Source organism: Nannobrachium achirus, assembly GCF_963921795.1.
Source record: "Nannobrachium achirus genome assembly, chromosome: 19".
In the NCBI taxonomy this organism is placed as follows: Eukaryota; Metazoa; Chordata; class Actinopteri; order Myctophiformes; family Myctophidae; genus Nannobrachium; species Nannobrachium achirus.
Window position 1 is genome coordinate 35,025,014 of NC_137826.1, and position 25,624 is coordinate 35,050,637.

General features: G+C 41.7%; 1 protein-coding gene across 1 annotated transcript; it reads left to right on the forward strand.

The window, feature by feature from the left end:
- Nucleotides 1-1,485: 1,485 nt before the first annotated feature.
- scaf4a (SR-related CTD-associated factor 4a) lies at nucleotides 1,486-24,269 on the forward strand (the record flags this gene model as incomplete). The annotated part of the gene is made up of 20 exons (XM_080749423.1): nucleotides 1,486-1,608; nucleotides 6,203-6,286; nucleotides 6,433-6,477; nucleotides 6,935-7,096; nucleotides 7,294-7,441; nucleotides 7,611-7,738; nucleotides 12,182-12,487; nucleotides 12,956-13,044; nucleotides 13,659-13,749; nucleotides 14,754-14,930; nucleotides 15,137-15,210; nucleotides 16,085-16,275; nucleotides 16,843-16,943; nucleotides 17,376-17,486; nucleotides 17,672-17,828; nucleotides 18,538-18,656; nucleotides 22,026-22,188; nucleotides 22,517-22,672; nucleotides 23,020-23,809; nucleotides 23,999-24,269. The coding sequence occupies exons 1-20, from the start codon at nucleotides 1,579-1,581 to the stop codon at nucleotides 24,267-24,269; spliced, it is 3,393 nt and encodes a 1,130-aa protein (XP_080605549.1). The 5' UTR covers nucleotides 1,486-1,578.
- Between the last annotated feature and the right edge of the window lie 1,355 nt (nucleotides 24,270-25,624).

Consider the following 25,624-nt stretch of genomic DNA (forward strand, 5'->3'; position numbering starts at 1 on the left):
TTGGTATTGACACATATGCATCAGATCACACACACAGAACATTAATCATGTTTCTAGAAAGAGAAAGGAATCCATTGTTTAACATAGTTTGCAAACATGCACATGTTCAGGCTACCTTGCTTGCTCGTACAAAGTGTACTGACACATTACACAGTAGACCTAGCATAGACTTTAAACTATAGGTCTACGGTAGACAATTAGGGAGCCAAAAATAAAAGTAGACTATGGCACCATCTATTGGAATTATTATGTACAGCAAGAAGATTCATAATAGCCTACACTACAGTTCAGAAAGGCCATTGAGCTGACTTGATTGATTGAATTAATTCATTCATATGGATGGATCAATCAATCAATCAATCAATCAATCAATCAATCAATCAAGTCCACTGAATGGCCCTTCTGAACTGTTATGAATATCCTTGCTGTACATAATATTTCCAATAGATGGTGAAGTAGGCCTATAAAGTATTTATTATGAATACATTATTTACAGTTTGCAAGAAAAAGCACAGAAATTACATCCAACAACAAAAAGATGCTAAAAGGAGTAAACCCACGAAAGTACTTAAAGGAGTAGTTCACCCCCAAAATGACTTTTTTTTTTATAATGATTACTCATGCCATGAAGACTTGAGTTCAACAATATTTTTAGTTTTTTGTCGCATTCCTAAGACAATAATTTGATTACAATAAATGTACCCTCGTTAATTCCGGATGGGGACCCGAATGCATTTGGGTCCCCATCTGGAATCAACAGGAGTACATTTACTATAATCGATGTTTTTGTGTATTTGCGACAAATACAAAAATATTATTGAATTCAAGTCTCCATGGGGTGAATAATCATTATTAAAAAAGTCATTTTGGGGTGAACTACTGCTTTAAGTTTAGGCATATTAATATTAGGTAAATAGGCCTACATATTCCAGCCATATAGAACACTCAATCCCATCATGCTTTGCTCCCTGCCCGGCTGCCCGCGGTGTCATTAGGTACCTTTTTGCCTTGTAGAAATAATTTTAGCAAGCTGCAAATTAAATAAATGGAAATCATTGGCGTGCTTCTTGTAATAATATTAATAATAATATTATAAATAATAATAACGAAACGCTTCCTAATGTACACATTTGCAAGCAGGACAGTTTATCATGCTAGCTTTAAAGTTGACACATTTTGTGAATAATATGCCTATGCACATTTCATTTGACACCATATTGAGTCATATTTTGGTAGCAGTAATCCAACATTATTTTACATTTTCTTGCGCAGATCCCATTTTATTCAGAGCACTAAACGCCACTTAGACTAAACAATTTCAGATATGCTCCTAGGCGGCCTAAGGCTAAATCGGAATTTGCTGTAACAATTAACACTGCCTCCAAGAAGAATACAAGGCAAAAATAAATACCAACATTCGCCGTACCGACTCCCGACAGCTACAGGCTGCTGCTCGGCTGCTAGGCTACCTAGCGTTAGCCATTCCAAGCGGACATGTTGTCCCAGAGCTGCCCCAAATAAACATCGCTTTGACCGGGGAACTGGGTGTTTAGGGAAAGGCTCACATCGTTGGGCATCATGGACGCCGTCAACGCGTTCAACCATGAGGTGAGGTGCCTCTGCCCGGGGCTCACAGTTACTGTACTTCGAGACGAGGCTCGTCAGGATGATCATGCATAGAGGGCTCTGTTACAGTTAGCACTGTGGAGTAGCATCACGAGAAAGGGCGGGTGTCACGGACAAATCGGCGACCTATGGAATTATGTGACTAGTGGTGGTCGACTGGTCGTGGTTTTGCATTCCCTCTGAACGTTTGCATTTATTCGGCTTAAGCTCAACTCTATTTTGTTTATTTCTTAAAATAATTCGTCTGGTGGTCACATTATGTGAAGTCGTTTACAACAGGCTGAATTTGTTATTTGTGATCTTTTACTGACCACCTACAGTGTCCACGTGTTGGTGGTCATTGGCCATTGGGTGACCATTAGGGTTTTACCGTATTAGCCTGGCTTAGCCCGACTCGATAGTATACTACTGCAGCTAAATAACTGCAGTATAGCATCCCCAACTTGTTTTAACATGGTTGGATTGTGTCTAGTTGAGCTAGGCTATTACCGTGTATACTGGTATATTTGTTTTATTATCAATTTGCCGAAAGTTCAGAAACAGCGGCCTCTGGTGTTAAATAATTTAATAGTGACCAATTTCTGTGTAACACACTTGGCTGTTGAGCGTTTGTAGGGCCCAGCTAGCTAGTTAGACTTGAACATTTTAATCTAGCTTGTGGTAGCAAATTGAAAGTTTGCTTTAGTGCTGCCCAGTACTGTTAATGAATGTGCAACTTGTTAAACAAACTAATAATCCAATGTCGGCTAATCTTGATTCGTGCTGTCCATGTTAATTACCTACATAGCATGAAGTTGTGTGCTAATGATGCATAGCGTGGTTGGGTCACAACATTGGCAGGTAGAAACTGTATTTATTTCCACATAAATCGGCCCTGCAACTCAGTATACAGAACTGCCATAATGATCAGCAGCATCCTTGAGTGATTGATCTGATTGCAGTCCAAGAGATGCATTGTTACACACAGATTTAAACGAACACTGTGTGTGTGTGTGTGTGTGTGTGTGTGTGTGTGTGAGAGAGTTTGACTGTGTGAGAGAGGGGTGGGTTCTCTGTGAAACATCTATACGTTTGGAAAATATCCATGAATGTTATTGTCTCAAAGATTAGGCTAAATTGAAATGGTTCCTACTGACCACTAACATGACGCACAGCCATCTAACATTGGAGGGCAGGTGGTTGTGTTATTACTGCTGTTAAAATGAATCAATGCTTTTATGAACCCATTCTGTTGTTTCTGTTGGTGGAAGCTGTTAGACTGTTTAGCCATAACCTGAGTTTACCTGCAAAAAGTACCACTGGTGGTGAATTTATAGCAGCATATAACATTATATTGACGTGGTTTTGCAATTAAAAACTGTAGAAGAAAAAAATTGAAATATTTGGCTGTTGTTGAGATATACAAGCTTACAGAGCGACCGACTTTGTATTTTGAACATTATTGAAACAATCCTGAAAGTGTTTGAACAATGTTGAATAATTTTGATTTATAATAGTTTGAGAACTACTGATTTTAGGAGGCATTTGTAGAATCGACCCCAGGTCTTAAGGGGTTAATGGGCTTAATGTACGGTTCATTAGTGTAGTTAACACTACTATGCTTCATATAAACATGCTTACAAGCCTATTAGCTGACACAATGTAGCTGACAATTAATAATACATGCTTAGACTTGGACGTGTACCTTTGACAACAACTATGGTTTGCTTTAGACTACAGTAGAAAGAAACAATAGCCTGCACAAAATAGCACAGACAAATTCAATGATATGGGAGATATTGATACATTTAGAGGGAAAATATAAACTGTGTGGCGCCTACAGTCCTAGTGGTCCAGGCACACACCACATAGGCTCTGATGCCTGACAGTGTGTTGCGGGTTCGAGTCCCGATCCCGATGGCCTTTGTTGCATGTCACTCTCCATCTCTCTCCCTGTTTCCTGTCTGTCTACTGTACTATCAATAAACTCAAAAAGCCCCCAAAATATCTTAATTTATTTAATTGATACATATCTGATACGTGTCATCATGCATAAAGTATTGTGAAGTATTGTCTCACTTATTCTGTTGGGCTTTTACCAATATTTTATATCTTTGAGTAAGATACCAATACATGGGTTGGCAAATCAAAATGTCAAATGATATACCCAGATTACTTGTGTGTGTGTGTGTGTGTGTGTGTGTGTGTGTGTGTGTGTGTGTGTGTGTGTGTGTGTGTGTGTGTGTGTGTGTGTGTGTGTGTGTGTGTGTGTGAGAGAGACATGTGTGGGGGTCCGTTCTCTATGAAATATGTGCACATTTTGGAAAATATCCAAATGTCAAGAGTAAATTGAAATGGTTCATACACTAGAACAGATTGGATTGGACTACTATGGTGTTGTGACATACTGTAGGTCCCTCAAGCATAGCATAGGAATTTAAAACAAATGTGTAGTATACACAATATGAATTGAAATGCAAGTGAGTTGCCTTTCATTAGAGAACATGCAGCAGCTGATAACAGATTATCTGTGAGAGGGAAATGTCAGCCACTAAAAACACTGAATTGATATCAGCCAGACAGCCACTGACGTCACTGAACTGATGTCAGCCACTAGAAGCCCTGAACTGATGTCATCAACTAACGTCCTTGAACTGATGTAAGCCACTAACGAATTGATATACACTGACAACACTGAAATATATTGGCCTCTAACATCACAGAATTTATATCATCAGCAGATGGTGAACAACACTGTCATCTCAACATAAAAAAGAAAATATCTACTAGGACTGCAAAATGTTGAATATGTTATATTATGTTATTTTACACCTAACACCATCCTCCTGAAAGACTTGAACTTTCAAATATCACCTTTCCAATACATAGTCTCCTAGTTACAGTACAAAGGTCTTTCCCTAGCCATGGTTAACAACCTTTGTCACAACCATTATGGGTCTGCTTCAACCTGGTTTGCACACTTCCTCCATATTTGCCCTGCACGTCTACATAAACATCCATGTTTCAAATGTAAAGTGCTTACTGCTTACCCCTGGGACACGGATGTTAGAATATTGTACAGCCCCACAGAAGAACCCATATCTTCCGTATTATTCAATAAAACGCATTTTGATCAGATCGGTAGCCATCTTCAACATTTTTTTTATAGAGTATCAGAGTGCAGTACACCTCCCAACCGCAGGCTTTGTATTTGAAAGCATGGAGAACATTTTGAGAAAATGGCCACCAATCGGATCAAAATGCCTTTTATTGAACAATGTGGAAGATACGGGTACTTCTGTGGGGCCGTACAATATTGTAACATCCGTGGCACGGGGGTAAGCACTCTGTTTGAAATATAAAAAATAGGGATGGTCCGATCAGGTTTTTTGGAACCGATCACCGAGCACCGATCACAAAAGTTTGATCACCCGATACCGATCAATCACCGATCCGATCAAGTTATTATTTATATATTATTTATAATTTCTAAATGTTAATGTTTTAACTTTAATTAATTAATTCACTCATGAATTCATTTATATATTTGCCTTATAGTTATTTACCAGCATTACTATGTATTTATTATCATAGCAGTAACTAATTATTCCTTCAGCACTGTGGAAATCAATACCCCAAAATGGCCTCAAGTGGGCATACTGAACGGCTGGTTGATCGGATGCACCGATCGGATCGGATCGGTGAATTTACCTTTTGATCTAAACCACCGATTATCGCCGATCACGCTTTGATCGATCCGATCCATTGCCGATTGATCGGTAACATCTCTAATAAAAAACATGTATGCGGTGGAGACAGTGTACAAATCAGGTTGTTCAGTAATGTTTCAGGGCTGATCTTTGCCGTGACGCGAACTTCGCAAATGAATTTAATCTTTCGTCTGAATTTTCCCCATTCAAGTCAATGGGGAAATTTACTTCACTAATAAATGAATGGCCATATATGGAGATCTCTGTGTCAGTCCTTGTCCCTTTTATGCCCATATATGGAGATCCCTGATGTCATCAATATTAAGCCCATATCTTGGAAAGCCCATATATGGACATACTGTGTCTGTCTCATGTGGTCTATGATGTCAACCATCTCCATATTTGAGAAAAGTTAAAAATGTAATTAAAGTCAATGGAGAAAATTAATTTACAAATAAATTGATATAAATTAAACTATATAACCTATCTCTTAACAAAATGCACGCATGCGTGTCCCAATGAAGCCGGTCAATTTGACATATGGCCCAAGTGTGTGCCACCAAAACTGTGGGAGGAATAGCACGGCAAAAAGTTTACTTGAGAGACGATGGAAGATGGAATAAAGTTAGACAAGGCACTACATAGTCTTGTTGCCCTACAGGGGCAACTACTAAAAAGTTGTTCCAACAGAACAGGATTGTGGATAATGCACAACATTGCATGAACATTGCAACAAATACGATTGCAGAACCAACTCATAGGCTGAGCAACATGGCATGATTATTGGCTGAAATGTTAAAAGAAAGACGAGACAGACGGCACCTTGGAGTAACATTGCAGCCAGTTGAACTCTCACTGACTGTTATTCTATCTCCTGTCTTCTGTAGCTCTTCTCATTGATGGACTCCAAGCCGCCAATCTCTCGGGCTAAAATGATCTCCATCACCAAGTCAGCCATCAAAGCTATGAAAGTAAGAATGATTTTGGCAACAGTTATTCTAATTATACAGCATTTCATTCATTTAAGTTCTTCCCTGGTGTATTGATTGATTTGAGCTCACATTTTGTTCAGATTTCTTTTAATGTTTTTACCTTGTGTGCCTGTTATCCTTTTCAGCTGTACAAGCATGTGGTCCAGATTGTTGAAAAGTTTATCAAAAAGGTGAGAAGCGCCATCTCAAATTCTATTTCCATACTTAATACCTCATTCCACATTTCTCAATGTCAGGTTTCCTCAACAGCAGCCGTTTGGCTGGATTTCCATGAATCATGACAATTTGATAACTAGAAAGGGGAGCTCAGTAGAGCATAAATCTCCACCAGGAGGCATGCCCTGTCTGGGGCATGTGATGACAATGTTTTATGCATGCATGGAAAGGCACTAAGCATTACATCATTACAGTGCAATCAGAGTGACAGGCTGTATGGAGATTGGTTGAACAACCAAATAATGGACATTAATGACCATATCTGCACATTTTTCAATTCTCAGAAACAAACACACACACACACACACACACACACATCCAGTAAGTAAGGCTTTGAGAGCGTGGCATCCTAGCTTTGACCTCTGAATAGCTGATCTCGTGCCCTCCCCTCTCTCCTCATGGTCTCTCCAGTGTAAGCCAGAGTATAAGGTGGCAGGCCTCTATGTGGTCGACTCCATCGTCCGCCAGTCCCGACACCAGTTTGGTTCCGACAAGGACGTGTTTGGCCCGAGGTTCACCAAAAACATCACTGGAACCTTTGAAAATCTCTGTCTTTGTCCAATGGAAGACCGGGTAAGAGAAAGTGGCAGTAAGGAGGACTATGGAGGACTACCTCTGTACAAAATCCTCACATTTTTCCATGCACAGTTTCATGCATAGTTTCTCTAGATACAGGTATATCACTGTCTTTCCATCTCTCTCTCTCTCTCTCTCTCTCTCTCTCTCTCTCTCTCTCTCTCTCTCTCTCTCTCTCTCTCTCTTTTCTGTAGAGTAAAATAGTGCGGGTTTTGAACCTATGGCAGAAGAACGGCGTGTTCAAGATTGAAGTGATTCAGCCTCTCCTAGACATGGCTGCAGCCTCCAGCAGTGCTTCTGCAGATGCAGAAAATGCACCCTACGAACCCACAGATGAGCCAGGTATTTTGTGTTCCTGTATTTCATTGCAAGGGTCTGTCTTACTTTCGAGGTTGTGTTTAGGGTTATGTTTTAGGAACAGGTAAAGGTCGGGTTTGGGGTGCAGGTCGAGGTATGTGCTAGTGGCCAGGGTTATAGTCGGGCTGTTAACAGATTGTCCATGTCCTGTCAGCTTCTCCTGCGTCTCCAGACAGAGAGCCTGTTGCTGCGGTAACGTCAAACTCTACAGTCCCTGCCCTCCCTCAGCTGGAGACCTCTGAGGCCTTTGCTGCGGTGGCTCAACTCTTCCAGGGACAGCAGGTGTGTGTGTATGTGTGTGCGTGCGCGCAGTTGCGCACATATTTGGACTCATGTTTACGTCACTTTCTCTGCCTGCTGTGTTTGAATCTGTTGAAATGGCTGTGTTATTGTTCAGCAGTACATGGTCTGTTAATAGTCATATTGTTAAATAAAAGCTGACATCATTGCTGGAAGAAATCTCTAAATGCAATACATGCTCCAGAGGCACAATTAGAAGGTCTAAAATCATTCAGGTGATCAAATCATTGTGAAATAAAAAATAACATAAATAAACATTAACTGTGAATGCAATATGTTATGCGTACAGTGAACAGAATTGTATACTATTTTTGCACCCTGTCCGTCAGTCCATGTATCCGTCCGTGATGGATGGCAGCAAAACTGCACGCACACTGCCTGGGTGCCAGAGCAGAACCTCTGCCCTGAATTTTTCACTTCAGCCTGTTATAGCGCCACCAGGAGGCGAATTTGTGCAAAACACATTATTGGATAGTACTCATACAGATGTAGTCCAAAAATCACGCAAATCGATACACAGTATCTCTGATAGTCATTAAACAAAATGGGTATTTCATATTTTTCATATTCCATCCTGATTGGCAAAATTTGCAAAACGGCTCAGTTTTGAACAAAATGCCTCAAATCATGATCTTGACACAGTGTCAAAATTTCGCATGCACATTCCCACTAGGCCAAAGAAGACATGTCACTTATGGTCAAATCAGCCTCATGGTGGCGCTATACCAGCCTGATATGTGTTTTTATCTATAACTCCACTGATCACTGTAAAACGTTGTATGCACACTCCCTAGAGGCTAAAGAAAAACCTTCGCCCTGCATTTCTCAAATTTGCGTTATATAGCGCCACCAGGAGGCCGACTTACTGACTCCTTCAGATTTTATCCAAATTTCACACAACTTGCTACACATGATCTCTATGGGGCTTTTAAGCCGTGACATCATTTTGTAGGCAGAGGAGAACTCTGCCCCCAGAGCATTTTCTGTCCCTCGCTATTTCAACAGATCCGAGACAAAAATAACGACTAAAGTATAATTCTAACACTTTCCTTTCAACAACAAAGAGAAGAAAAATTTGTAAATAGTAAAAATAGTAAAAAGATTCACGGAAACTGGGGGCAGAAATTCTCCTCTGCCTACAAAATGATGTCATACTTAACAGCCCCATAGTCATGTGATCAAGATGAATATCTTTGCTTTTTCATATTCCATCCTGATTGGCTAAGATTGCCTTTCAAAGTGTGCAGGATTGGTCCGTTTTGAACAAAATGTCTCAAATCATGAACGCATTGTGGAATTTGTGTTATTTTGCACACACATTCGCATGAGGTCAAATAACAAATGCCGCCCTTTTCACATTGGCCTGTTATAGCGCCACCAGTAGGTCAACTTCTACAAAACACGTTTTTAGAACAAAATCTCAAATCATGAATACAGCATCCCATTTGTTGCGAAAGGCTGAAGAAGGTGGCACCCTTTTCACTTTGGCCTATTATAGCGCCACCAGGAGGCCACAATAACCTACCTGGTGGAGACCTGTGCTCGGAAGAGCACTGCTTCTAGTAAATTGTAATAAACCATACCTCTCTGGGACTTAAAGTAGTGATTCTCAACCTTTTCCATTTCAAGGACCCCCAGTTATATATGTATTGGTCCATGGTCCCCCATTTGATATGGTTTTGTTAAATCTCTGGGACCACAATCTACAACTGTAAAATCCTCTACCTTTATATGAAGGTAGATTGCTTAAAAATAGTTCAAGTGGTCCTTTAACAACTTTCACCTTGGCATCCCTATTTTGGGCATGCAATTCATAGGCCATAACGTTCAAAATAAAGTGTTCCGTAATTTCAAATATTTTCAACTAATCTCACAAAATAGCCATTCTACCACTACCAGCTCAATGTTTCACGATAGTTGTTAATTTAATACGGAAGTGTCAGGATGTTCCGGATGTTTACCTGACAAATTATGGTAAAAGCTGATGTGAACTAATAGCTCCCGGAATGTGTGTTTACACCCTTTCAAGGCAATGATCTGATGTGCCAAAATGGAACATACCTGCCTGGATTTGCAATTTGATCCTAATTAAGCCCTTGGAGGACACTAGTGAATTCTTAACAGAAAAGGCTCATGCTCTGCAGTGGTTGACTGATCAGTCTCAACAGTTAATTATAAAATAAATGGCAGGTTTGATTTAGGCAATGAACATACTGCTCTGTCTCACAGACCTGATGTATTATGACATATCTTCTCCTAAACAAGATAATATGCTTGTCTACAGTCTTCTGTATCTGTCTGAAATTTGTGCTCAACACGCATCTTCAAAACTCGACTCGATAAAATGACTAGAAGGATACACCTAGGCTACATACTAGCCTTCTTTTGGTTTTATTTTTTACGTATTCTTTCATGATTTTTGTTTAATAAATAAGCTGTTCAAATGTTGCAAGAATGCACAGGACTCAAAATAACAAACGCAAACATCAGTTATACTATTAGTGGGTTAATAAAGGATCCATATTCTCATACCAAAAAATGCTGTCCTTTTGATTTATTGATACCACGTCTTCATCGCGGTTCAGCTTTATTGATTTGGATAATGAGTGTGAAACGTGAGTTAAATAGTCTGCATTTCTGTAGCGCCTTTATCCAAAGTGCTTTACAATGTGAGTTACATTCATCCATTCACTCACATATTCAAATGCCGTTGGTGGAGCAAAACATATAAGGTACCACGGTCATCAGGAGCAGGGCTCAAGGACACAAAGCCAGGTAGAGCCGGGATTGAACCGGGAACAGTATATGGACACAATGCCATCCTCTTTATTGTTGTTGTGTAACTGTGCATATCTTAATGGGGGAGAATATCTTTATCTTGTAACATGATTGTCTTGATTTGTTTTCAATCAGTGTCGGCTCTCCAAATCATACTTCATGCATGGTGTTGTACATACAATAATTTGCATTGCAAATGCTTTGATCATATCCTATTCTGATGTGTTTTTATTCAGTGTCAGACTGTCAGTAATGGGGAAGCTACTTTGAAAGCATATCTTTACAAATGACTTCATACTTGAAGAACTTAAGCAAAGCTACCCCAGGGAGAGATCTATCTTCGTTAAATAAAGCTAATTAGAGCAAGTCTAGATGAGATTTTGAATACAAATTGTATACAACTTCAACATAATTTGGCCCTGCATTGTCCATGATGCACCTCCAAACATTCAGCCAGCAGAGTGCAGTGATCTCCTTGTAATTGTACAGTTGTGCACTTTTTTGTGGCAAATGTCTTGAGAATAGAACTGTTAACCACATTATAGGCATAATTACCATGAGGACACTGGGGAAATGTGTGAAATGAAGATGACACAAGGCTTACTTTAGATGAGTTGTCCAGATTGTGGCCACATACATATCAGTCCACTACTCACTGAGATCTGAACTCGCTGTGCCCGGCCACCTCGGCAGGTGGCGTGACTCATCGGATCTCAATTCAGCCAAGATCCCACTTTAGAGCATTCATACCTGACAGTTAATGAGACCGTTGCAAGTATTTTGAACATTTCCAGATACATTAACCCCTTAAGCACTATACACTTTGTTGTATTGAGTGGCCGATCTACAAGGTCACTATGATTCTTTTTACGATTCTTTTTACATTTGACATTTCTGAACAATTTAGAGAATTCTTGCCAATAAATTGCATGCCCAAAATAGGGATGCCATGGTGAAAGTAGTTAAACGAGCACTTTACCCATTTTTTTGACCTATCTTCATATTTGGTCCTCTCTAATGTTCATAAGATGTCACCAGTTTTGTCTTATTTGGCTGTGTCTCAGAGGATGGCTGTGGTCAGTTCACATCATCGGTAGGCAGGTTTGATTGGTAATTTCAAGCTGGTGCTTCTGTAACAACAACAACACTACATGTTTAGGGCAGTGGTGCTGAGAGATTAGGTAGTTTCAAATAAGATTTAAACTTGTATTTTTAGCAATGGGTTCTATTTCAGTCTGCTGACTTTACAGGACGAGAATGCTGTAGTTTCAATTGGCTTCCCTTGGAATCCCCATTGATGATGTCATTGGTAGTCTGGTTTCTGAACTGTCCGTAGCCTAACCAATGAGATGCAGAGTGAGTGGAGAAAGACATTGTGGCATCTTAGAATGAGCATTAGTGAGGACCAATTCTATGAAGATAAGGTTGGAAATCGGTGACCTTTCCTATATTATTATTAAATATGACATTTTAGAGAATGATCCCTTAATGGTAACTTACGTCTTCCTTGAAGCATCAACATCAATACCTAGTGGTAGGAAGGGCAAGGCATTTAACCGTTCATCTCCTCTAGCCAGGCTTCCCCGCCTTCTCTAACACATCATTTGTTCCTTATCTCTCTCTGGTTCCTCTGGATCTTCTTCCCAGCTTCAACAAATGCTCCAGAACTTTCAGGAGCAGCCTGTGAAGCCCCAGGTCCAAACCCACCCCCAGCCCCTGGTCCAGAACCTTCAGCCCCCTGTCCAACACCTTCAACCCCCAGTCCAACACCTTCAGCCCCCTGCGCACCATCTTCAGCCCCCAGCGCACCACCTTCAGCCCCCAGCGCACCACCTTCAGCCTCAAGCCCACCACCTCCAGCCCCCTGCCGAGAGTGTCACCCCTAGCCTGGCCATGGGAGCTCCCCACCTTCCCCTGCCCACCCAGCAGCAGCCGGCATTCGACAGAGTGACAGTGAGTTAACTTCCCATCACCGTCTTATATCCGTTTGTTTACAGATGTTTACAGGATAGTCAAGTGTTTTTTTTTTTTACCCGCTAGATGTAATACTTCATTAAAAAGATAAATATTGCACTGCATTAAAATAGACGAATTGTGTTGTCACACTACTATCATTCCCTGTATTGTACCTTTGTAACTTCAGGCTATGGCACATTTCACCATAGTTTTATAGTGCTACTAGTCAGCACATCATAACAATAACTGTGATGATGTTCTGACATCACTATGCTCTGTATTCAGGGCCTATTTTATCCTATTTATTTTCAGGCCAGCTGATAGAAACGCAACTAGTTCATATTTGATTTTCCTTAAACATTTGACCTTAAATTGACTTGAAAACAGCAGGACAGAATGACAGCTAATGAAAAACATGTTCTTCTGGTATTATTCAACCTTTTAAAATCTTGTTCCCTCTGTCAGAAACTCCTCGACCGTTTTGACTACGATGATGAGCCAGATGGTGGAGAGGAAATGAAGAAGGATGACTCTGTGCCATCCCAAATCCCTTTGTAAGACTGCAGAGAGTGAAATTATTATAACACATTTGATTCATACAGCACCAAATCATGCATAGATTGCTGTTCAAAGGGCTTTGTAGTCAGCTCCAGTGCAGAAACAAAGAGACCAAACTGAGAAAACGCAACAAAAATGTAATTATCTCAAGACCTATACTAGGCCCCCTCCTGTTTTCGCTATACACTAAATATCTTGATTGACTGAATACTTTCCTAGAAGTTTGCATAGGAAAAGGTACTGGACAGTACTGATACAAGGTCAACTAAAAGGAAATAGCTTAACCAGAAATAGCCCATGTACAAGATCACAGCTTCTAGGCTATTTTAATCATCCTATTGAATGTTAGCCCTTCAATAGGAATACTAGGGTTCAATTGGTTTTAAGAGTAAGGACTGGCTAAATAAAATCAGTGGTGGTCATTAACAGAGACCAACAGATCAGTGAGTAAAGGAAAAACAGTTCCTTCATATACTGTACCTACAGCAACTTAAATGCGCGCGTGCGTGCGTCCGTGTGTGTGTGTGAGTGAGTGATATGCCACACAGTGTGTATCAAAAACTCACCTGGACGTTGTAAAGGTGACAGTATGTGTTTTTTGTTGTGACAGTTTACAGCAGCCACAGCCTCCAGTCTTCTCTCAGCACATGGAGCACTTTAAACCACACATGATTGGCCAACCACAGGACCCCGCCCAACAGGTAATGATATGTGTTGTCGTTCACATAAACACAAACCGACTTTAGGACAAAGTACAAGTGGGGTGGGTGGCTTATTTCCAGTGTGGTCCTTTGAGTGCAAATGTGTTCAAACAAGTGCCTTGTGTTTGGTTACAATTTTAACATGCTAGACATAAAATGCCAGACGTAAAAGGGCAAAGTTGAAGCATCCAGAAGTATCAATATACAGTATTGTCTTTCAATATTTTACTTTGTTTCCAAAATGTTCAAAACAACTGAAGGGATGTTGTAGTGTTTTGGCTAGTGGTGAATAGGATTGGCTGAATAGTTTTATATGTGAATTAATTCCAGAATACCAAAAGCTTGCTAAAAGGACTTAGTCACTGTATGATGTATATGTAAGCAATTTACCCCGAGTGAGAGGACATTATCAGAGCATAATGTCCGACCCCGAGTGGTAAATAGCTTTTCTACCACTTTTTCCCTTATACATGAAAGAAAACACATAGTTGTAACTTGCAAGGATCTTAAGTTACAATCATTATTGCCTATAAAACTTCCGCGAGACAGCAGATAGTTCCACCAACAACATCTTCTACTCACCAACAGATGGCGCCAACTCCATACTAATCCATGCGTCTAGCTTACAGCTAAGCTAACGTCAGTTAGAAGTACCGTTCCGGCCGTAAATAGAGGCTGTTCGCTTCCAGAAAGGCATAGGTTCAGAGAAAAGGGGCTTTAAAGTTGGCGGATTGCATTGGATCCAAATAAATCGGCGACTATAGCATGCACGTTAGTAAACATAGGACCGTTGCCACGGTCATTTGTTGGTTGGGGGAAAGGTGTTCCGACTACCTCCTGAAGTCCCCGGATGTACACTGAGGCGCATTGATCTCGGACAAGTCCTCACACAACTTTGCGGCAGTTGTTCTGTCATAACCTCCGGAATTTAGCCAATCAGAATCCAGTATTTGAACACGTGACTCGAAAAAGTGGTAGAAAAAAGTATCCTCTCTCTCTGCCAGGGTTCTCTCCCTCCTAATGGGCAGCTCCAGGGCTATGGGCTGCCACCAGGGCAGGGTTACCCAGGGATGATGCCTCCTCTGGGCCAGGCACAGCCAGGTCAGCCGCTGCCAGGCTCTGCCGCGACTCCAGCCTTCCCAGGGGGGTTCCCTCCCCATAATGCAACCCAGCAACAACAGGTGACTCATTAACAAATGATTATGTAAGATGGCAGCATTTTAACAAGTTTGTTTTACAGGTATTTGATGCTATTGTCTGTGGCATTTTAAAGGCAGTTGATTTATAAATTCACAGACGGTTTCCAATGATAATTATTTAGCAAATGTGCAAATTAGCTCACCAACATAAGTCATGATGTTTTATCATTGTACTCTGTTCTAAACAGGACATGTCTGTGGACATGGACCGCTCGTCCACAAGGGATGGCAGACATGGTCACAGGTCACACTCTGGCTCCAGGTAAAAAAAAACAGTCAAGCATAAGATAACTTAACACATCGGATGCCCACGTGATCTCTGACGTCTTATTTGCTGGTGCCCATGGCAACGCATCATTTTACCTACCGGCGAGAGTACTGGCGAGAAAAGTAATCCGAGTAAATGTAATCCGAGTATGTCCTGTTTATTTCGCGAAAATCTTTTCTTTCAGTCAGGACCGTTTTTTATCATTTCTAAGCCACAGTGTTTGTGTTACGGCATGTAGAAGAGGCTGCCGTTTTGAGAAAAAAATGAAAAAAGGAAGAGGATCCGGAGAAAACAGCATTTTTGTGCAGCCGGTAAACAGGAAGTCAACGAGCCACACAGCACGTCCGGGTGACGTAATTGCGCGCTGCATGTTGGGAAATGGAGTTGTTTCATCACCGCGGTAGCCAAGTGCAGTAGCTACAGTACAGTATAGTTTACTGTACAACACGTCAAACGCGTCGTTGGGCACTCGTAAAGATCAAAGAGATTGACGCGTAGACAACACGTGGGCACCCGATGTGTTAAGTTGGAAAATGTTTTTTATTTTATTTTTATTATTACAATTTGTCTAAAGAGCTGCTCAGCGCTTAATGTTATTTCTGAATGGCTGCTAATTCAGACTTTAACAGTGGAACATTTGCACTATAAATATGTAAATGCAAAAGACCTAGCAAGCTAGAAAATACAGTTTCATACAGACTATTTATGATTATTTACTTACACTACTAATAGTACTAGTACTATAAGAGCAGCTACTGTTCCTGTTTCTGCTGTTTCATTTCACACATACTGTATCCACAACATATTCAGTTTTCTTTGTGTGTTCATCTTTATTGTGTTATTGTTTCCTCTTTTTTCTTCTACGCAGGTCCCCAAAGAGGAGGAGGTCGCGCTCTAACTCTCGTACGCGTCGGTCTCGACACAGACGATCCCGCTCACGCTCCAGAGAGCGCCGTCACCACTCCCCACGCTCACGCTCCCAGGAGCGAAGAGAGCGAGAGAAGGAGAAGGACAGGAGGCAGAGGGGTCTCCCACAACCCAAGAACGATACGCTAAGTGGTGAGGCAGAGTGTGTGTGTGTCTGTGTAGTCAACGGTAAACGTTTAAAAGGACGTGACCTGGATCTGTAGTTATTTGGTAGGGATGCTCTGATCACTCGTGGACGATCCTGATTGCTGATTCCGTTCACATTTGATTCCCTCATGTCTATCCTCAGTATTTTGTTCCTCAGTTCAATGGTTCTGTATACCTCACTTCCCACTACGTACATGTCTGAGGTTATTGTATAAATATTCTTATTTCCATTTGACCAAAAGAGACAGTAGACCACATTAGTACATACACACAAGCAGCAAGTAGGTATTATGTGCCTTCACCACTAATCACTGCTTTGTGATTTGTGGCAACTTTGTTCACAACTGTTAATGAACACATACATGCTTAGTAGTAACATATTACTTATTATCAGTAACTATAGATCATACAGGGAGCCACATGGTTATTACACTACAGTATGTCTTGTTTGTTTTTATTGTTGTGTTTATATATATATACCACTTTAAACCTGGCATCCATATCTTTGGGAATAGCATTATTTAATTGAATGTTCTCTACTCTTGTCTAAAGTTTGCAGTACAACTCTCTGGGTGGGCCAGTTGGATAAGAGGACACAACAGCAAGATGTTGCCTGTGTGCTGGAGGAGTTTGGACAAATAGACTCCATCAATGTATGTGAGCAAATACACACAGTAGATCACTTTTATCACTATAATTTATGCACCGTTTATATGTATCCTGTGCTTACATAAGTTAAAAGGCGATAGGCTATATGACATTTGTAACTGTGATATTTAACTGTGTTACAAGCATAATATCCAAACATTGGTCTAGCCACAACCACACTTGTCTTAAACTAGTATCTAACTGAGAAATAACAGAAAAGTACTGTAATCAACTCTGATAATTTATTTTCTATAGCATCTTTTATTTATATATTCTTCTTCTTCTTTTTATAGATTGAGATGTAGCGATGTAAAACCACACCAAAGAAAGAATATTAATGATGTCACTACAGTAGCAGTACTGCTGCAAGGCATCATCCGCCAGTAAAAGGATTTATCTCAGGTCCTCTGCATTCTTTCTGTTTCTCCATCATTCAGATGATTCCGCCGCGTGGCTGTGCCTACATCGTCATGACGCACAGGCAGGACGCCTTCAGGGCTCTGCAGAAGCTCAGCAGAGGGTACAAAGTTAACCAGAAAGCCATCAAGGTAAGGCAACGCCACAAAGTGTGTTGGGGGGGGGGGGGGGGCTGTGAGCTTGTAGATCGGCTATTTGCGTACGTAGGAGTATACATATTGGGCTTAAGTGTGTTTTAACAAATTGAAACCTGGTTGCACCCTTGAAGACACACTGCGTTCTCATTTAAATATCACTGTTGCTCTGGTTGTGACAGATCGCGTGGGCGCTGAACAAGGGCATCAAGGCGGAGTTCAAGCCCTTCTGGGACGTGGAGCTGGGTGTCACTTACATCCCCTGGTCCAAGCTCAAAGAGGATCAGCTGGACGAGCTGAGAGAGGGAGGCATGCTGGACATGGACACCTTGTCTCCAGGTACAAAAGGGAAAAACACAAGGAAGAATGACACTTTGCAATTGTTAGAAACAGGCGAGTCAGAATTCTGTTGTATGCATTGACACGGTAACTCTTGAAATGGGTGTTTATTGCTTTGGGCTGCACATCCTTCTAGAATCTAGAAAGAATGCAAGCACAACTCGGTCACAAGTAATCTATTTATGTGCACAGGCCTGTGCCTACCTAAATAATAGTACATGAATGACACTTCCCTGAGTGCTGGCATTCCTCTACACAGCCTTCTCTCATTCATAAATCTCTCAGGCACACCATGAGAACAATCCTTTATATTCTACATGAAAATACTAAACATTATATTAACAAACCGTGCCTAGCATGCAATAAAAGTAAAGACAACTTGTGTACTATCTAAAAGACTGGCAGTGCACAGGTTCTCCCTGTGTTCATCGTTGTCCCCACTGTGTGCTCCTATTTCCTCCCAGAAAAAGAGACATGCATTTTGGGGACATACTTCTGCAAGTCACTATTCTTTTTTTAGGAGCTGGTCCATGGGCGCTGTTCAGTGCTCACTGACTGCTCACTACTCCTTATAGTTGGCACTTGGCAGAGGGTCAATTCCCACCCAGTGATTGATAAAGTACTTCCCTTGGGAGTGTAAAAGTATGTCTAGTTTGTTTTTAGTAAAATCTTCAGTAAAGGTTAAATCATGGTGTATGTCGTTTACCAGAGTGGAAGGGAGTGAAGCACTCTCTGGAGAAACCAGAGGAACTGGCCCAGAATGGCCGCTCAGAGTCCCAGCAGCGTGACGAGTCACAGGGGGGACCAGTGGGAGCTCCTCCTGCACAGGTGAGTAATGTGCCATGCATTATGACCATGATGTGTCGTTATATGAGTCTTATTTACAACTTGAATATATATATCTTTTTAAATTATCCACAAGATTTGTATAATTATTTTACTATAATATTAATTATTCATTATTCATGCAGTTATTATATATTTTATACATTTATTTAAAGGAGTAGTTCACCCCCAAATGACTTTTCTTTTCCTGTTGATTACTCACCCCAAGGAGCCTTGAATACTTTTTAGTTTTGTCTCATTCCTAAGCCAATAATTTGATTATAATAAATGTATCCCCATTGATTCCGGATGGGTCTCCATTCGGAATTAATGGGCTTACAAAGAGTCTCCTCAAACTATTGACTTGGGAATGTGACAAAAACATTTATTATTGAACTCAAGTCTCCATGGGGTGAGTAATCAATCATTTTGGAGGTGAACTACTCCTTTAACTCTTTCAATGCCACCGTTTCACCACTAGAGGGCGCCCAATGGCCATAGAATGTAATATCCTTCTTTCCAAAATTGGCAGAGTAATGGAATCTTTCACCAGAGGTGGTAACCAGAGGAAAGGGAGAAAAATTACTCTACCTTGGGTCGATAAAAAATGCAGAGATCAAATGAAAACCAGAGATTTACTGCTTAAAAAGGCATTAAAATCTGGCCTGACAACGGACAGACAGCTATTCACACATGCTAGAAACAAAGTCACAAATTTCTTAAGGAAGGCTAAAGCTGGATTTTATATCTCCATCATAGAGAGTGCCAGAGGAAATGGGAAAAAAGTTTGGGAATACATAAATAAACTGACAGGGAAATACTATAAGCAGGATAATAACAACTTAGAACTTAAAATAGATAATGTCCTGGTGAAAGATCCCCACACGCTTGCTAGCAACCTAATGCTGTTTTTTCTAAACTCTGTGTATGAAATCACACAATTGTTCAGACCCTCTAAGTTTGTTCCACGCCCTGTTCAAAATGATCTCCCCATTTTTAATTTGGAGGAAGTCACAGAAAACGAGGTGACAAACATTGTCAGATCACTAAAAGCATCCAAAGCTAAAGATGCACATGGGCTTGACACAAACTTTCTTAAAACAAATATTGACTCTCTGGTGGCACCAATCACACATCTGGTAAATCTGTCCATAAGAAAATGCACTGTCCCAACTCAGTGGAAAGCTGCTGTTATAACACCTATATTCAAATCTGGCTCAAAAACGGACATATCAAACTATAGACCCATAAGCATCTTACCTGTTATATCAAAAGTGGCTGAAAAGTGGATTGTAAAGTCTATTGTTAAACATCTAGACAAAGGCTACACCCCTCTGCATCCTATGCAGTTTGGGTTTCGAGCCTTCCACTCCACTGAGTCAGCAAATTGCTTATTCATTGAAAAGTTAAAGTGTGCTTTGAACAAAGCCCCATGCGCAATGGCAGTATTTTTGGACTTCAAGAAAGCATTTGACTCTGTCAGCCATCAGGTCCTCTTGTCCAAACTAACACATTTCAACTTGTCCCCAGAGGCCATCAAATGGTTTACATCATACCTATCAAATAGAGAACAGTGTGTTAGTATAAATGGCATCAAGTCTCCTTATCACACTTGCTCGGTTGGTGTCCCCCAGGGATCAATAGTAGGACCAATTCTGTTTTCTCTGTTTATAAACGATCTACCTGATGTATGTAAAGATGTACATATTCAGATGTACGCAGATGATGCTGTTATACTGACTCATGGAAAGAGCTATGCAGAGGTGTCAACGGTTTTAACTTCTGTTCTGACCAGCGTTCAGGACTGGCTTACAGACTCATGCCTGCTCCTGAATGCAAAAAAGACGGTCTGCATGGCTTTTTCCAAAAGACCAGTTGTGATGGAATCATCAAATGTGTTTCTGGGTGGAGAGGAACTTGAACTTGTGTCAGAGTTCAAGTACCTCGGGGTCATGTTAGACTCAACCCTAACCTTTAAAAAACATGTAAAAAAGGTTACAAACACAATCAAGTTCAACCTTCAGAACTTTAAACAAATCAGACCTTTTTTGGCAGTTAGTGCTGCTAAATCGTATCTCCAATGCATGATCCTATCACACATTGAGTACTGTTTCACAAACTGGTCTTGCGCAGGTATAACGACTCTCAAACCCATTGAACAGCTATATAAGAGTGCGCTTAAGGTATTCGATAGGAAACCCCACTCATATCACCATTGTAATATTCTTCAGAGGTACCGTTTTTTGAGTTTCGCTAATTTTAAGGTTTTTAAACAGGTCAGTATCATATATAAGACCCTAAATGGTCTATGCCCACCTCCCCTAAAGGAATTCATAAAAAGGAAGCCTGATAGAGGACTCAATACTAGAGCAATCACTAGAGGGGATTGCGAAGTACCGTACCGGGTAACCGCTTTTGGAAAAAACACCCTTTCAGTGCAGGGATGTTCAATCTGGAATGACCTACCTCTAACAATAAGAGACTGTTTGTCATTTCCATCCTTCAAGTTCAATCTAAAAAAATGGTTAGTTGACAATCAAACCTGTGACCATGTATAGTTCTAAGAGTACAGCTCATGCCATGTACGTATATTTTTAACTATCCTTTTTTAATGTAGGGTACTGTTAGTAATATGTGTTGTTTTGTTGTTTTTTTTCTTGGTTCAGGAAAAATAGTATTTGTTTGTATGTTCTTAGGCGCCCTCTCCTAATGTAGGGTTACTGTTTGTTGGTATGTATTGTTTTGTCTTCATGTGGGGACTACGGATGAAATTTAGCATTCTTGCTAATTCCGGCTTATTTACATTGCATTCATGTAGTGTTCATTAATATGCATTGTCCCGTCTAAATAAACAAATAAAGTAAAGTAAAGTAAAGAATCCTACATAGACAAGCGCTGGTATATGCACAAGCTGTGCGCAGCCATGACTCGCCTGAACACTTTCCTTTGTGCATGTACAGGAACAGGATGAAGTTAGCTTGAAGTTAGCTATTGGCTACCAAGCATTTTAGAAGCCCTATTTTCGGCGATTTAGCCATGATTAAACCTTGCACACCTCATGGATATGTATGGAACAGAGAAAATGAGCTCTAAAGATCCTGGATTGCATTGGAGTGGATGGTAAATATCGGCGGCGCGACGCTCTCGCGGGCCGTGTAAACAGATGACGGCCAGCGGCCCGGCTCGAAAAAAAATAAATAAAAAGAATTATATATATATATATATTTTTTTAAAGCCGAACTAGTTCTGGATCGGCACCCTGATAAGGACAAATAAAGCCGAACTAGTTTGGGATTGGCACAGTAAGAGTTAATAAGTCATTATTGTGTGAAAGGAATGTGACTCAATTTGCCTGTTTGCTTTCACTGGAAGCCCACGCAGGGTCCTCCACTGCAGCAGCAGCCCATGGTTGGTGTGGGTTCTCACCAGCTTCCAGTCTTCCCTGGTCCCATGGGCCTCCCTCCTTCCTTCCCCCCTGGAATCCCCCCTCTGCCTTTCATGAGACCTGGCTTCAACCCCATGCAGATGCCTCCAGGTAACGCCTTCAGACAACTCAAAAACTAACTCTAAACTCAGCTTATCTGTCGGTTCTGCTCCTCGGTTACATACTGAAAATATCTCAGTGATTGTGTTTTGTAAAATACATAACCTGTATTTGTCTGGCTCTATGAATGCTCTATACATTTTCTGAACTAATGCTGTACACAACAACATAATCTAATCACTCTATTTCTCTCACACACACACACACACACACACACACACACACACACACACACACACACACACACACACACACACACTCTGCACAGGCACATTTGATCTCTTTCACTCATTTCTGTTCTTCCTATCTTCTGTCCCAGGGTTCCCTCTGCCTGGTGCCATGCCCCTGGGACCCCCTGCTCTATCGAAAGGTGGGGTTGAGGACCCATCAATGGATCCAGCAGGTCTGGCCAACAGGAAAAACGACGATGGTCCTGAGGGACCCAAACTCTTCAACAACCAGATGGGTCCCATGGGTCAGTCAGATAGTCACTCCTTTTCACAAAACACTGCCCTATAGTTGTTATTTTTTATTGATTATGACTTACACAAGATAGGCTTTCGCTTACAGTGCACTTTATAATATGACAAGATGTTCTCAATGTGATTACAGTTGGGCTTGCTTCCTTCCGGTAAAATAAGTACAATAAAAACATAACCAGTGGTGGTTTTATATATATTTATATTTTATGTATATATTATACAGTGGTTTTCTTTATCCATCTGTGTCCTTGGGCGAAGAAATAGATCTCAAGTCAAATTGAATGCTATGTTATCTTTATTTCATTGTCGTTTAATATGACGATTTCTGGTTTCCTTGCAGGTAACCAAGGGGGTGGACCACCAGGGGGGCCTGGTGCCCCATCGGGTGGCCTGCTGGGGGCACGGCCCGGCATTATCCCCCTCCAGCGGCCTCCGGTCATTCCCCCTCCACACATGCAGCGTTTCCCTCCGCCGCATGGTCCCCGACCGCCCCACCCTGGCAACATGCCCCCCATGCCTCCCCAGATGATGCACAGGGGCCCCCACCCCCACATGATGCACCACGACGGCCCACCACCTCCCGGATTTGGGATGCCCCCTCCTCATGGCATCAGGGGCCCCTTCCCCGGCCCGCACGGCCCGCCTCCCCACTTCATGAGACCGGGGGGCCCCAGGGGTCTGGACGGCCCAGAGGAAATGGATGGCCGTTCGTTCAGGGGAGAGCGGCCTGGCTTCAGGGACCGGGACCGAGAGCCTGAGAGGGACTGGGATAGGGAAAGAGACAGAGAGAGGGAGCGCGGCTTTGGAGGAGGGAGGCGGCCATTCGGCGATCCATCAGGGAGAGGAGGGGTAGGCGGAGATAGAGGGATGGATGGGAGGGAACGGCTCGGAGGATGGCAGGAGGATGGCGGAGGATGGGAGAGAGACCGAGAGAGAGACCGAGACCGCGAGAGAGGGGGAGACCGCGAGAGAGGGGGAGACCGCGAGAGAGGGGGAGACAGAGATCGACGGGACTGGAGAGAGAGACGTAGCAGCATGGAGGGTGACCGGGAGCAGGGAAGGGACGAGGAGCGAGAGAGAGAAAAGGAGCGAGGAGGAGGAGAAAAGGAGCGAGGAGGAGGAGAAAAGGAGCGAGGAGGAGGAGAAAAGGAGCGAGGAGGAGGAGGAGGAGAAAAGGAGCGAGGAGGTGGAGAAAAGGAGCGAGGAGGAGGAGGAGAAAAGGAGCGAGAAGGAGGAAGGGGAGAGGGTGGGAGTCGAGGGCGGGTGAGTGTTGCGGAGGGGAAAGAGAAAGACGCAGAGAAGCCGCGGCGCTCGGAAAGGCGAGAGCGAAGCACGCGGTGGGACAGGGACGACCGGTTGGCTGAACTGGAGAACAAGTTGAGGAACTCTGATGGTGCAGAACAGCGACCTCATGATGTCCCCACCACGCCCACACAAACCAGTAAGGAACTCGGCAAGGAACCTTCTCCCCAGAAGGTGGAGTTGGAACATTCGGCCACGCCTGCTGTTGTGACGGAGTCGGTGACCTCTAATCCCTCGGCTACGCCCCAAACTGACCTCACCGAGACAAAACAGGAGGCGGAATCGTAGGCTTTCAACACGGTTCTTTAATTCTAGTAGCTGTCTTGAAATTCCCCCCACCACAGATAGGAGATAACATGGAAGATATTTACCAATCATATGGAGAAACGATTTGTTGTACATTAGAACATCCTGATTCAGACTTTGCCTTAGTTGATATGTTACGGATTCTGGAAAGTATGAAGAAAATTACAAAGGTATGGACATTTTAATGAAACGTTTAAAACCCCTTGCGGGTAAGTAGGCAACAAAATGGTGGTTTACAGAATATGCCGATCTGATGTATCATCACCCAAAAACACTAGCCTGGCGTGCCATCCCTGATACTGCGTTCACTTATTCCTTTGAATGCACAGCATGAGGTTGGCTTGCCAGGCTACAGAAACACAGGCTCACATGTGAATCAAGAGTTGGATTTGGGGGCCTGCTGTCAGGTGATAGGTTGTGGTTGCGTCTCTCTTGTGTGAGTTATTTAATTATGACATCTCTCCAATGTTCCAACAACACATTTTATTTTATGTTTAAAGTGCACCAATATGTCACATCTGCAAACACTGAATATCTTCAATAACCATAGTCCACCCTGATTTTTCGTTTTTAGTATTGGTGTGTGTGGCCATGAAATCCATGAATGCCTTTTTTCTTTTCTTTTTTGTTTATCCAGAATCTGAGAGTGGTCTGATTTTCAAAATGTCCCTTTATATAATACATAGGAATACATTTCCACTTTGTTTTAGGCAAAATGTATCAAACTGTAACTACTCGTCTGCCCTGGAATTCTTGTTTTGATCATTTTAAGGTCTGAATTTCTGGCCATGTTTGACCACATCTACTCTAAATCATAGGATGTTTAAAACTTTTTTTCACTATCTTACCTAAAACTTGGTACAGCAACACCACTGAATCTAGCGAAATAATTGGATGGCCTATAGGTCCAATGTCTGTAAAGACTTTACACTCCACGTGAATGTGATTCCATTCCAAAAAACAAACATAATATACTTGTCAAGTACAGTATATCATGCATATCTCCAAATTTTCACTGAGGTAAACTGTGAAAATGCTGGGATTTTTATTTTGTTTTTAACATTTCCTTCTAGATAGACACAAAGAAAGCGATACTGTACAATTACCACAGCTCAGTGTGTCACAATGAGCATGTAGTCATTTTTTAGCAACATTTCCCACTGATTGACCAAGAGACATTCATGACATGATTGATCTCAACATGAATGGAAATAACCATGGCACTATGAGTGCATCATCTTAAGATGGTCATAGCTTATGTTTATGTTGATATAGTGTGGGAAATCGCTATTGTTGCTGTTGTTTAAGTGCAACTGAGAAAGTGGAAGCTGCCACTC